The sequence below is a fragment of the Bos indicus x Bos taurus genome, chromosome 5 (genome assembly GCF_003369695.1).
Source record: "Bos indicus x Bos taurus breed Angus x Brahman F1 hybrid chromosome 5, Bos_hybrid_MaternalHap_v2.0, whole genome shotgun sequence".
Classification (NCBI taxonomy): Eukaryota; Metazoa; Chordata; class Mammalia; order Artiodactyla; family Bovidae; genus Bos; species Bos indicus x Bos taurus.
In genome coordinates, this window is record NC_040080.1 from 41,272,363 (window position 1) to 41,286,110 (window position 13,748).

General features: G+C 34.4%; 1 protein-coding gene across 3 annotated transcripts in view; it reads right to left on the bottom strand.

Moving 5' to 3' along the window:
* IPO8 (importin 8) overlaps positions 1 to 13,748 on the bottom strand; it is a 66,659-nt gene that overhangs the window by 49,634 nt on the left and 3,277 nt on the right. Inside the window, exons 2-5 of one of the 3 annotated variants that reach the window (XM_027541633.1) lie at positions 12,682 to 12,763; positions 7,039 to 7,195; positions 4,369 to 4,527; positions 3,233 to 3,389 (exon numbers count right to left, since the gene is read on the bottom strand). In XM_027541633.1, the coding sequence (XP_027397434.1) occupies positions 3,233 to 3,389; positions 4,369 to 4,527; positions 7,039 to 7,195; positions 12,682 to 12,763 (555 nt within the window). The remainder of the gene's footprint in view (positions 1 to 3,232; positions 3,390 to 4,368; positions 4,528 to 7,038; positions 7,196 to 12,681; positions 12,764 to 13,748) is intronic. The other 2 variants (XM_027541634.1, XM_027541635.1) reach the window with 2 other exon arrangements.

Sequence of the window (13,748 nt, forward strand, 5' to 3'; positions counted from 1 at the left end):
CCCATTTTTTAATTGGGTTTTCGTTGTTGTTGTTCATTTTTAATTGGGTTTTCGTTGTTCGTTATTGAGCTATATGAGCTGTTTATATATTTTGGATATTAACCCCTTATTGCTAATATCATTTGCAAATATCTTCTCCCATTTAGTAGTCTGTCTTTTTGTTTTGTCAATGGTTTCCTCTGCTGTGCAAAAGCTTTTAAGCTTAATTAGGTCCAATTTGTTTTTGTTTTTATTTCCTTGTCTTAGGAAACAAATCCAAAAAAAATATTGCTATGATTTATGTCAAAATGTGCTACCTGTTTTTTCTTCTAGTTTTATGGTTTCCAGGTCTTACATTTAGGTTTTTAACCCATTTTGACTTCATTTTTGTATATGATATGAGGAAATGTCCTCATTCATTTACATATGACTGTCCAGTTTTCCCAGCACCACTTACTGAAGGGACTGTCTTTTCTCCACTATATATTCTTGCTTCCTTTTTTGTGGATTAACTGACTGTATGTGCATGGGTTTACTTCTGAGTTCTCTGTTCTGTTCCATTGATCTATAAGCTTGTTTTTGTGCCAGTATGATACTGTTTTGATTATTGTGTATTTGTAGTGTAGTCTGAAGTCAGGGAGCGTGATATCTCCAAGTTTGTTCTTTTTTCTCAAGGTTGCTTTGGCAATTCTGTGAAAAATGTCATCAATATTTTGATACAGATTTCAGTAAATCTATAGACTGTTTGGACAGTATGGACATTTTAACAGTATTAATTATTCCAATCCAAGAACACAAAATATCTTTCCATTTCTTTGTACTGTTTTCAAACTCATTCATCAATGTTTATAGCTTTCAGAATATAGGCCTTTTACATCCTTGGATAACTTTATTCCAAAGCATTTTATTATTTCTGATGCAGTTGTAAATAGGGATGTTTCCTTAATTTCTCCTCCCATAATTATCTTTTTGTGATGCAAACCCAATTTAATGACTTTAATGAAAATCTTTCCTTCAAGAAACACTTTTTTCAATAATTTTGTCTACACTGTGGCATGATGTCACAGTCCACTACACTATGTTACAGTGTACAACTCCCCTCCCTACTACACCCTGAGCTACAGGAGATGAGGCTTAGCACCTCTGCATCCATGCATTCCAAAACCTGCTACATGCTAAGGATATAATAAGTAAAGCTTACATTCTAATTGAGGGGGGAGAAACATTTAAATAAGAATTACAATATGGTGTGATAAACAGGACAGATAAAAGCATTACAATGTTGGTAAAAGCACCCATGAGGACCATGTAAACGCAGCCTGCTAATAGAAGAGACAACTTCTGTGGAAGAAGTGATACGCAAGCCGAGACATGGAGAAGGAGCACAAATGGACCAGGGCAGAAAGGGGAAGGAGGGTGCTCAGGCCGCACGGTGCCTTAAAGGCTCAGCAGTGACAAGAGGACGTGACCTGCTCATGAAGCTAAAAGAATTTCCATATGGCTGGAGTGTAAAGAACAAAGCTAAAGCTAAATATAGTATAAGATGAGGCGAGAGATGAAAGGTTTTATAGGACATGTGAAGAAATTAACACTTTATTCTAAATGCAGTGGGCAGTCAGTTGGTTTTAAGATGGAGCAAAGAGGAGCAGCAGGCTCAGGGTTAGGGGAAAGATAATAATGAGTTCACTTCTGGACAAATGAGTTCTGAAATATGTATAAAATATTCAAGAGCCCTGTACACAATAAATATTTAATAAATGCTTACACAAAATCAATTTCATTATATCATACTTTTTATAACATAAATTTTTCTGCCTTTTCCTTTATAGACAATCACTCTTTACTTACATAAACACTGGAACTATGCCACTTGAAGCCTTCTAAATTTTTGCTTCCAGGATTCCTCACTGAAGTGTATTACTATATCAGCACATAATAAATTACTGAAATGGTTTAAAATGATGAGGGTTTTTTTTTCCCAGATTTCTTAGGTTTTTAGCACATACATGTTAAGAAAAAAAAAATTAGATTTTTGCTCTCTTAGCAAACTAAGTAGAAGTAGAGACTTTAAGAAAACTATTTCATCATCCTCTGTCTTACTTACAGTTCCTGGCTATGCTTCTCCCAGTGGGAAAGGAAAGTCTGGCTCTGAATAAATGGGATATTACTATGTCTAATAGCAAGACATCTCACTGAATAAAAAATGTTTGCCCCAAAGTGATGCTCCTGAGAAAGATTTCTGAACAGAAAAACAAAAACAAAAGCATCATACATCTTCCTAGTTTATTACTTTTAAAAAAAGAAAAAAAGGTGTATTCTTAGTATTCTAGTTTCTTCTCTTTTCTCAGAGGTGCCTCCTTTCCCCTTCCCACTCCCTCAAAAAAGGCAAAGCTGAAAAAAACACAAATATCCTCCCTGGACTGTCTCTATTAAAAGTTTAAAAGGTGAGGCTAAAAATATAAATCCTTATTGAAGTGAAATATTCTAGAACAATATAAAAGTACTTCAGTCAGATAGAAGCCAAGAACAAAATCAAACTATCCTGACTCTCTAGCTTGATGAAACTACCCTCTTGCCATGACTAAGTTAACAAGAAAGCATGAAATAAAGCTTTAATCCATTCATCACTCAAATAGTTTAAACTAACAGCAATTATTCTTTCTCCACCCAGATCTAACTATCTTACCCAAGCCTTTCGAGGATTAAATTTTAAATATGTTTATATTTAAAACATTCCATATTAATGTTCATTATAGCTTTCAATTAAGAAAAAGAAAATTTTTAAATGAAGGTAAACGAGTCACTCAATCTCATTTGTTAGCTTTAAATTGGGTCAAATGTAAACAAACTACCATCAATATGATTTCTCAATAAAAAAAGAACTCTCTTCTTTTCCTTTCTCTTCTCCTATAATGATAACTAATCTACAGGCAGAACGCTATGGACAGATTAGTCAAATCATCAGGTTTTAGGACAGTTAACTGCCTTGTTTCTTCCATACTCAGACTTCAGACACTGGGGTGAAAGACATATGGCCACTGAATCTCAGCTCTGCCACTCAGATAACCTTGGACAATTAAGTTGACCTCTCTAAGTCTGTTCTCTCATAAGGATTTATTTTTTAAGAAATACATGTGAGAATATATAATATGTAATTTTCAACAATAAACAATAACTGGCACTTACTGAGCACTTTCGATGTGCCAGGCAGAAATACATGGCATCAAATTTGTCTTCTGCTATAGAAACTTACCTGCACAAGTGCATAAAAGATTTTCAGAATCTGTTTCTGTATTAATACAGAATAATGTGAGGAATCAGGAAGAAGCTGCATGATTTGTTGCTGAATACGAGGCAGAAATATTTGCATTGCTGCTATAAGAGGTTCTCTTTCCTCTGCTTTCTTATATCTACATGAGCAAAGACAAAACAAGAGAACAATAATTTCTCCCCCCACAAAAGAGCTATAAACAATGAATGAAAAACAGTATTTCTAAACTATATAAAACTAAAATGGTAACTTTCCAAACACTGTATTACATTTCACTTTGGATTGTTAGAATAAACCTGAGAGAAACTTTAAAAGAGCACATCCCTGTTTCAGGCAGAATACCTAAAATCTTTCAAGAGTTGGACTAATTCAAAATAATCAAAAACAGCTTTGCAACTTTCCTAAATCAATTTTTCTAATACTTAGATTAATTTTCATCATACCACAATTCTTGCCACAAAATACAGGCTGATATGCCAGCTTAAATAGATATTCCTATTATACAACAAATAATGTGGTGGAAAACACAGTTGTCTATACCGTATATTGAGAAGTTAAAATGGTTTACAAATTTATGTGCTCTTAGATCACTTTAATAGGTGTAAGTCTAAAATATCCTCTAAAAATCATTTTAAAAGGAGGACTACAGAACTTTGTATGCAGGAGCAGCAATTCGAAACTAGAAAGCAATGCTATTAAACGTGACACTAGTCCCACACTTTCCAAGCAATTCTTATAGAAACGACACTCATTAGCAAAGAAACTTGAACATTTTCTACCTTGCATCCAAAAAGGTAAATGTTTGGTTTACTTAATAATGTGCTCACTTGAAGACAAATGTTAAGGTACCTCTCCATCAAAATTTCCAAGGAAAGCTGTTAAATAAATGGTCCTCTGAAACTAACAAATTAGTTTGAGAAGCACTGCCTGAAAGATTAACACATTAGCAGATTAAAGATTCTTTGAAAAACTGTAGTAAATTACCACATTTGTGTTTAATCCAACATTTCCCAAACTAACCTGATTCTGCACAACACCCACAGCAGGCCCCTCTATGCAATGTAATTCTTTCTAAGTAACACAAGGCTGGTATCTTCAGCCAATAGAAATCAACTTACTCATATGTCTTCACCAGTTGATATAGACATAACAAACTGCCAAGCCAGCTTCCACTGCTCTGTGATTGCAAGTAATAGTCTATCTTGTCGACTACCGCTGGCCAGTGACCAGGGAAATCGTATTTAATGATGGCACGGAGACACATTGTTAACTGGACTCTATAAGGTGGGGGAAAAAAGTCCACAATCTAAGTAGTTATAAATATCAGGCTTCAAAGACCTCTAGTACTGTACACAAAAGCACTTTGATTCCTATTTATCTACATTATATAGTTATTTATCTTGGGTGATAAGAAAAAGAGTGGTCCTATTAAAAAAACACCTCCTTAGTAACTCAAACTTACTGAAAATAAACAGAATGAGTGATTGCCTAAAATGTATCAGATCTTTCAAATGGTCTTATCCTAAAGATAAGCTTTGTAAAAAAAAAAAAAATTTAATAAATTCATAAAAAATTCTACAAAAAAAAAAGACAATGAATCAACCCCAGCTCTTATAAAATTTCCCACCTTGTCATATTTTGTATTTTGGTTATCATATCCTACAGGGAAACAAAACAAAAAAGTATTTTATTATTTCAACTAGACAAACTTAACCTAAAAATGGTCACAGTAAGTAAAACGGAAGCCTAGTAACAGTGGGAAGCATCTCCGTGAGCCAAAGTCTGGAATCAGAGTCATCAGCAATTCTAGCCATGCAGTATTTTGCACCTATCAAAGCTTCCTTAGATCCTAAATTTTATACAAAGTACCAAGTACTAGCTGGAAATTCCTGGAGGGGAATGTTAAGAGCTATTTCCAAAGAAACGTAGAAAAAAGAAACAGGCAAGACACTAAACAGAAAAAAAAAAAAAAAAAGAAGTATCTTCAATAAAACCACGAAGTTAAGTGATAAAAGATGTGATCTCATAACACTTAGGTAAGTAATCATTTCCTCAACTGGATCCCAGTCACAACTGAAAAGAAAGTGAGGGAAAAAAACTGTCTCTCCTACAGACTCTCAGTGTGTCCTTACATGGTCACTTGCAAATGGTCAGAAAGTGAATCAAGCTAAATTAGGATTCCACCATGCCAAGAAAAAGATACATACTCAGTTCAACAGCCAATAACTTGAATTCACTGAAATGAAACAAACAAAATAATGCCTTTTCCTTGTGTCTCCAAATCTATCTGCAAAAGATCCTTTGCAGTACTTTTAAATAAACTTTGAGAATATTTAAGAGTGGTTACAGTTAAGCCTTCAGGACATAAAAGAAACAAAGCCACAAAGAACTGTCTCATAATAAAGATAAAGATAACCTCCTATACAACCAGCAGCTGTTCCTAAACAACCAACAGATCATATCTGTATTCAATAAAACTGAAACTTTTCATTTTTTTAATTTCATCTTCAGGTTGACCCTCTTAATCCTTTCTCATTCCAAGCCAAGCAAAGGATGTCTATGAACAGCCATCCTTTCATATATTACTGTGTAGAAGCATTGCTTGCAAGATTCAGAGAGATTTAAAATGTAAAGATTTTGCCAAGAAATGGACACATGATGGTACCACAGGGAAGCCAGTGCCAGACGGGCATGTGGGCAACCAACAAGAATAAAGACTATTTTCTTTCACCAGAACACCTCCTTTCTTCTCTTAATGAAACAACTGCACAAAGAGGAGTTCAATGCTTGTCACACTCAGGGATAAAGTTATATCTACTCTCTTGAAGTTCATTTCATTTCCCTACCTCAGATTCATCTATTTCCCTCCTGCCTTTTCTAAAGAAACCTAATCACTCTCTCATGTTGAAAAGAATTTGTTTTTCCTATTTTAAGACTGCATAATTTTTTTGACTCTATAGTTGTGCTATCCAATAAGGGCAGCCACCAGTTATATAATTAATTTAGAAATTCAGTTCCTCAGGTACACTAGCCATATTTCAAGTACTCCACTGGCTTCTATGCCACATGACTAAGGATCAGACAGTATGGATACAGAAGATTTCCATCACCGTAGAAAGTCAGCTGGACTCTACAGCAGCTAATCTAAATTTAAAAAACCAGAGATGCTTCTAGTTTATACTTTCTCCATCCTATCTTCTTCAAAGGAACAGATGCTCAGCTCACAAAAATGAATAAAAAGATAGGTAGAGTATTACAAAAGTGCTAAGTTATAACCCCCAGAAGTCAATTTCCTTGTATCAGGGAAAAGAAAAGCAAATAGTGAAAAGTCAAAGGCTCTAACTGAGAACATAGGTTATTTACATACAGGGATCTACACAACAATTTTAGTTACATGTTTGCTTTAACTCTTTTTGTGGCTACTTATAGCAACTAAATCCTTTCCAAAATATTTTGAGGCAGGGACTTTCTGGTGGTCCAGTGGTTAAGATTCCTCCTTTCCCACTGCAGGGGGCATGGGTTTGATCCCTGGTTGGGGAACTAAGATCCCACATGCCACATGATGCAGCCAAAAAAAAAAAAAAAAACCTCTCTCTCTCTCTATATATATATATAAGCAAAGAATTACAAATGCAAAAACAAATAATTAAAACTGTATTCTTAGAGTGACCATCTTTATTACTTTGTATCTCTTCTAAAAAACAAACTTGAGGCTGGTGATTATACTAATCTCCCCCATCCACATAGTCTGTGCTTCCCACAAAGCACACAGATTTAGTATAATGTACCTCACTAAATCTGGAGACCGAATTATTCCTTCCACAATATTATCACGTATTTGCTGGCGATCGTTTTCATGAATGTTGAATGGGAATATTGCTTCTCCTGGCGGAGGTTCTCGATCCGGCCAGTACTGTGTCACCATGTTCTTCAAGTAAATGGCAGCTAAATTAGAGGGGGAAAAAAAGCTAATGTAGCAGTATTGAAAAGATGGCTTTCATTTAGCCTTGCAGAGCATGAAAAGCTAAACCCTTTAATGCTAAATATGACACCCAGCAAAAATGGAAAATCTTATAAATAGCCAAATGGAGAAGGGAAAATGAATATGAATTTAAAGTTTCTCTTTAGCTAGTAAAGTAAATCTAAGCAGAAAACATCTCATTAAATAAAGCTCCAGAGTTTACATGACAGAAAAATGACCTAGGAACTCAAGTATGTACCTATATACTAAATACAAAATGGTCTAAATGCAACTCTACTAAAAAATTTTCAGATCATGAGAGTCATACTGTTCATAATGCCCAATATTGAACTGACAACAGGTGAAATTCTACAGCCCTTCACATAGATTGCTTTTTCTGTCTTTCTTTCACTGGGTATTATTATCCCACACTACCATTTTGAAATTTGTATGCTTTTTATAGTATTGGTAATTATTATCTAACCCTTCAGAAATATTTGCCACTTGCAAATATAACAATAGAGAAAAGAACATTAGCTTTCAAATATTTTTGGAAAATCTCGGGAAATCTCTTATCTGTTTATTTCTATCAAAGTACAATCATCAATGATTTGGTTCCTTTTTTTAATTACCTTCAACATTTAACAGGGAGAAGGCAATAGCAACCCACTCCAGTACTCTTGCCTGGAAAATCCCATGGACCGAGGAGCCTGGCAGGCTGCCGTCCATGAGGTCGCTAAGAGTCGGACACGACTGAACGACTTCACTTTCACTTTTCACTTTCACGCATTAGAGAAGGAAATGGCAACCCACTCAGTGTCCTTGCCTGGAGAATCCCAGGGACAGGGGAGCCTGGTGGGCTGCCATCTATGGAGTTGCACAGAGTCGGACACGACTGAAGCGACTTAGCAGCAGCAGCAGTAACATTTAACAAAAGACTTCTGAAAGAAGCTAATATACTGCTACAGAGTTCTGACAGGGAATGCAAAGCTTTCTCACCAACCCAGCTGAGCACTGGGAATATATATGTTTTTATAATGTCATATTCTTATCTATACATAAAATATAAAAATAAAGAGAGATGACCTGCAAAGCATTATAACTGTCTTCCCTTAAGTTTCTCCTCTCCCTTCTTCCCCACTCCTCCCTTCATCTCAATTTTAACATAAGCTAAACTGGCTCATAAAAGCATTATACCACAAAGACTAAACCAAAACATGCTCTACATTGGCTGTAATACAACAGAAATCCAGTGAAATTATGAACCTGATATCCTATAAGCTCCTCTTTCATTAGTTTTGATTCAACAAAGGTCTGAAAAAGACAATTTCACCTAAGACTTTCATTTTTTAGAATAAAAACAAAAATTATTTGAGACAGTGAAAGAGAGAGGGAAAGGGAAAAAGCGGGGGGAGGGGCGGGTGGTGGGGTGGGAAGGGAGAGAAAAGGGAAGGGAGAGAGGCAGGAGAGAGAGAGAGAGAGAAATGTGTCTATGTGTGAGAGTTTGGGTTTTTATCTTTTTTTAAGTCAGACCACATAGGCTCTGGACTAAGTACCATCATTTACCCCAGTATACTTATTTTATTATGTAACCATCATCGGCAATAAAAATACACAAACTGTTGGAAAAAATGAATAAATGATCTAAGAATATGGTCCAACCTGTCAGCAGTTCAGACTGATTTCATGAGATTAATCTTTGCAAAAAGAAAAATCACAATGCCATTTTAATCCCTACAGAACTAGTCTTGAAAATAAAAAGCCACTTTCAGACAGCAAAGATACAAACATGGTAAAATCATGGACCTATTCATAGTTTATTCATTAAATGCGATTAATTTTATAACTAAAAATATTTTTATTCTGGGACACCATAAGAGACGGACTATATAAAAGACACTGACAAACTGTATAGATTGCAAGAAACATGCAATTAGTTAAAATAAAACTGAACTTAATGTAATAATTTGAAAATAGAATATTAATTATGCTTATAATCATGGATTACTAAAGATAATGAAGGGAAAATACCAAAAATAACTGAAACTATCAATTATCTAAAAATATCCCTTTAATCATTTAATTCAAATGTCTGTCTAACCATATGCCAGAGCTAAGTAAATACAAATATCTTAATTCATTCATAAGAAATTAAGTATTAAAATTTGTTTTTCTGCAAAATCTACTTATAACTTCAGCATCTTAAGTTTGAAATTAACTTTAAAACATACATGCATTTCTCCCCTTTTGAAACACAATGAATCATAACGTACGCTCTATGTTCTGGACCCAGAGCCACCACCACCACACAGATCAACTGGGTTCTATAACATCAAAGTGGAAAGGATGCAATTAAACTTAGTGAAGTGGAATCTATGCTTTTTGAGTTGATATTTCTGAGTTTTTCTACAATTTTTCATAGTAATTTGGTAGCCCTTCTCCCCTTCTCACTCTTGTTATTAATCTGTTAAAGGCTAAGAAATAAGGTAATGAAGTTTGTAAATTATATCTAAAACAAGATTAAATAGATTCTGAGTAAGAGTTTCCTACAAATAAGACCCATGAATTTTAACAAAAGAGCATCTTGGAGTGCTTCTGGACTAATCAAGCAACTTCCTGTTAATTTCTAGGTTCTGTAATCTGAAACACTGAAGTTACCACCTTGATAACGCTACTAAGCTTACCAATCAAAAGCAAAACAGTGGAGCAAACATCCAAATTTATCTTGTTTAGCTTGCCAATATCAAAATATTACATTTATTTCCTATTTCTTACCAGTAAAGTAATAAAGGACACTCACTAACAAGCTTTACTGATAATGCCAAGAATATTAATTGCCCATAAGCAAAAAATACCAAGAACTGAATATTTCACAGAACCATGTCTTTCCACTTAATATTATAGCATAACTTTTATGAACAGGCTGATTTTTTAAAATCAAAGATCACAACATTCTGTTTTAAATGTCATGCTAAAATGATAAATTGTCTGAGGGTCACCATGATTCTTGGGGTACCTTTGTATTCTAATAATAGGTTAAACAGAAGAGAAAATTTATAAATGGCACTTAAATTTAGGATAGTTATAATGTAGACTTCTACACAGTATATACACAGACTGTATAATAAAATGGATGCTGTAAAGTAAAAAGTTGTCCTAATGAATTAGGACATGATCAACAACCAAGAGAAACTCTGTCCTGTGGCTAACAGATTTAAAATCTACATAAATTATAAATAAAAATTGCTTTTAAATGCTAATTACATTTTATATTAAAACTTAATTACCTACGTCATTAAGATTCAAAGTTGTATAGAACTGGTGAGGATATGGGAAACCCAGCATTCTAATGCACTGTAGATAGAAAAAGTAAGCAAATGCAACTTGGTGACAAGATTCAAAACTGTAAATGTTAATGCTGTTAATATCATTAACTTAGCATTTCCGTTTGTTTCATCCTGTGAAAATATCTCCACTAGTATCCAGAGATATGTGTTCAAAGATGTTCATTTTAGCGTTGCCTCTAACAAAAACAATAAAAAGGGGCAATAAGGGACATGCCCACCAGTATCAGATTGCTTAAATACACTATGGTAGTTCTAATCCAAAGAAATACAGGAGAGGATGGGACAAACTGAGAGTAGCACTGAAATATACACATTACCACGTATAAAGCAGATAGCTAGTGGGAAGTTGCTGTAACACAGGAAGCGCAGCCCAGTGCTCTGTAGAAGGGTGTACCGTAGAAGGGTGGGGTGGGGAAGGGGTGGGAGGGAGGTTCAAGAGAATATATGTATACTTACAGTTGACTCATGTTATTGTACAGCAGAAACCAACTCAACATTGTAAAGCAATTATCCTCCAAACAAAAATAAATGTTTTTAAAAAAAGAATATATAGAGGAATGGGAGTATGGAAATCTCAGAAATATACTTTCTCTTTTAAAAAAAAGAAATACTAAATAAGTGTTACAAAGAATGAAGTATACATATGTGCACTGACATGGAATGATCTCCCAAGGGTATATGGTTAAATGAAAAAAAAAAGGAAATTACAAAATAGCATGTGTAGTGCAAACAGATTTTTATTACTTTTTAAAATCAGCATATCTACAGAAAAAGAAAAAGAATTAGAGAACCATGCACCAAAGTTGATAGTAGCTATCTCTCGGGGAAGGTTCAAGAGCAATCTAATAATATAAATTCTGTTTTTTTGAAATAGTTGTATGTCATACAAATAAGACTTATTAATTTAATAAACTGCTTTAAGATCCTTAAAAATACTATTTCTATTGCAAAGCTTTATAGCAAATTCACAATGGCCCTATAAACACTTAAGTTATTAAAGTAAGTTCCATTTAGCAAAATGTGGTTTCAAAACAGCCCTATTTTATAAAACAAACATTAAACTGAGAATTGTGATTTCAAAAAACTTACACTGAAGTCTCATAAACCTTATTAAAGTAAAAATAATTCCACCATGAATGTTTTTCCATAGTTTTTTCATAAGAAACTTATCTTTTCCATAAGATAATTTAACCACAAAGGGATCATTTAGGAAATCATACATATGTTTCCAAAATTTAATGATTCCCTACTTTATTCTGTTATGTTCAAGTAAAACTAAATACTTTTATCAGCATGTAGAGTATAATTCCATTTCTATAAAAGTGTTCATCTATTTCTATCTGAACACATGCACAGAGTAATGGGCACCTAATGATGAGTCATTTCTGAGTAATGAACGTAGGGTAATTTTTTTACTTTATTCTGTGTATTTTTCTATATTGCCAAATTTATTTATGAGTGTATGTCACTTCAATCATATAAATTAGCTACTGTCATTTGATCCCCTTCACTTGAAATTATTTTCTTTCCAGGACTCTTCATGCTCCATTTTTAACCTTCTGGTTTCTAATGACCAGTTCATTTAAAAAAGGAAGAAGAATAATAAAAAAAAAATCAAGGAACTACCCTAAGATCCACAGACCCAAAAGCAAAGTTCATGTTTATAACAAAAGTTCTGCTTCCCATCATGCGGTTAGGAACACCTGTGCAAACCTTCCCCCTCCATGATCTGACACATGGAATGGAGCCAAATTCATATACACAAATTCATGGTGTTAATCTATGGGTCTAAAGGCAAAGGCACCAGGAATCATTAAAAATTAGGGAGATAAAGCTACTAAACCTGAATAAGCTAAGAGGAAAAATGCCAAAGTTATAGGGAAAAGGGACTGCATTAATAGCTAGAAGGGGGAAGAGGACAGAAAAAGCTATGGGAGATTTAAGAGCTCCATATGAACCTCTAAATTTCCAGGGAAAAAGAGAGTCAGTTTTCAAGCCATGAGAAATACCTCATGTATGTTTCCTATGTTTTCAAAGAAAGCAGATATTTAGAAATGAAATAAAACTCTAGTTCTAGTTTTACCCATAAATAATCTTAGAAAGGAATGAAAAAACCAACTCACCTGCCTGGCGCACTGGGAATTCCACATGCTCAGACACTATAATCCGAAGTAGACTGGGGGCAAAATTGATAATCTTGTAAGACTGAAATTACAAAGAAATGTTTTATTAAAAATAGGGCAATACAAGTGAATAACTGTCAGCACCTGTTCCTGAATACATTCCTATCCAAACAAAAGAATAACTTTCAAAAGAAAAGAAACTCTCCAAAGCAAAATAAAGATTAATAAAATACAAAAAAATTTCTTAGAATAAATCGATGAATAAAAGAGTAAGAACACTTTTATGTTTTTTTAGATATATATTGTCAAAATGTTCTCCAGAAAGGGTGTAGCAATTTATGCTTCCCACAGTAGATTATATGTGTACCCATCTATCTAATATAGAGATTAGCATTATCATTCCTCCAAACTTTTCATCCTTATTCATACTTTAAATTACACTTATTCTAGCTTGAATTTTTTTTCCTGTCAGTTGGCTATTTGTTTTCTTCCACAAATTCTTTATTCCCCTCACTCTTCTGTAAAAGGAATATTTGTTTTATTCTTAGTAACTTCTAGGAGCTATTTTATGAATTTAAAATTTCAAATTTTTATTTGACTCATACATTGTGCTCAGTCGCTAAGTCATGTCTGACTCTGCAACCCCATTAGACTGCAGCCCGCCAGGCTCCTCTGTCAATGCAGTTTTCCAGGCGAGTGACTTATACAAGTGTTTCTTTCCAGCTTATTTGTGCTTCAATTTTGCTAGTACTTTTGATGAAAAGAAAACATGGGCTACAGAAAATGGAAGATCCAACAGAGAAAATGAACAATGGCTCTGCACAAGCCAGTCCAGATTGCAGCAGTATATGTACTTCAGGAGACAGGGTTGAGAGCTCTGTCACCAGCTGCCCTCTGCTGCCAGAGCATCTTTTAAACTTAGCAGCACCCAAGCAAGCCTGCACTGATGAAGTGCCTACTGTCTGGGCCATTTCTCCCCACAGACATGTTTTACTCTGACCTACTCCTGAGTTTGGCCATGGCGACTATAGATGCAAAAAAAGAGAGCGAGCGAGCAAGCAGCCTAT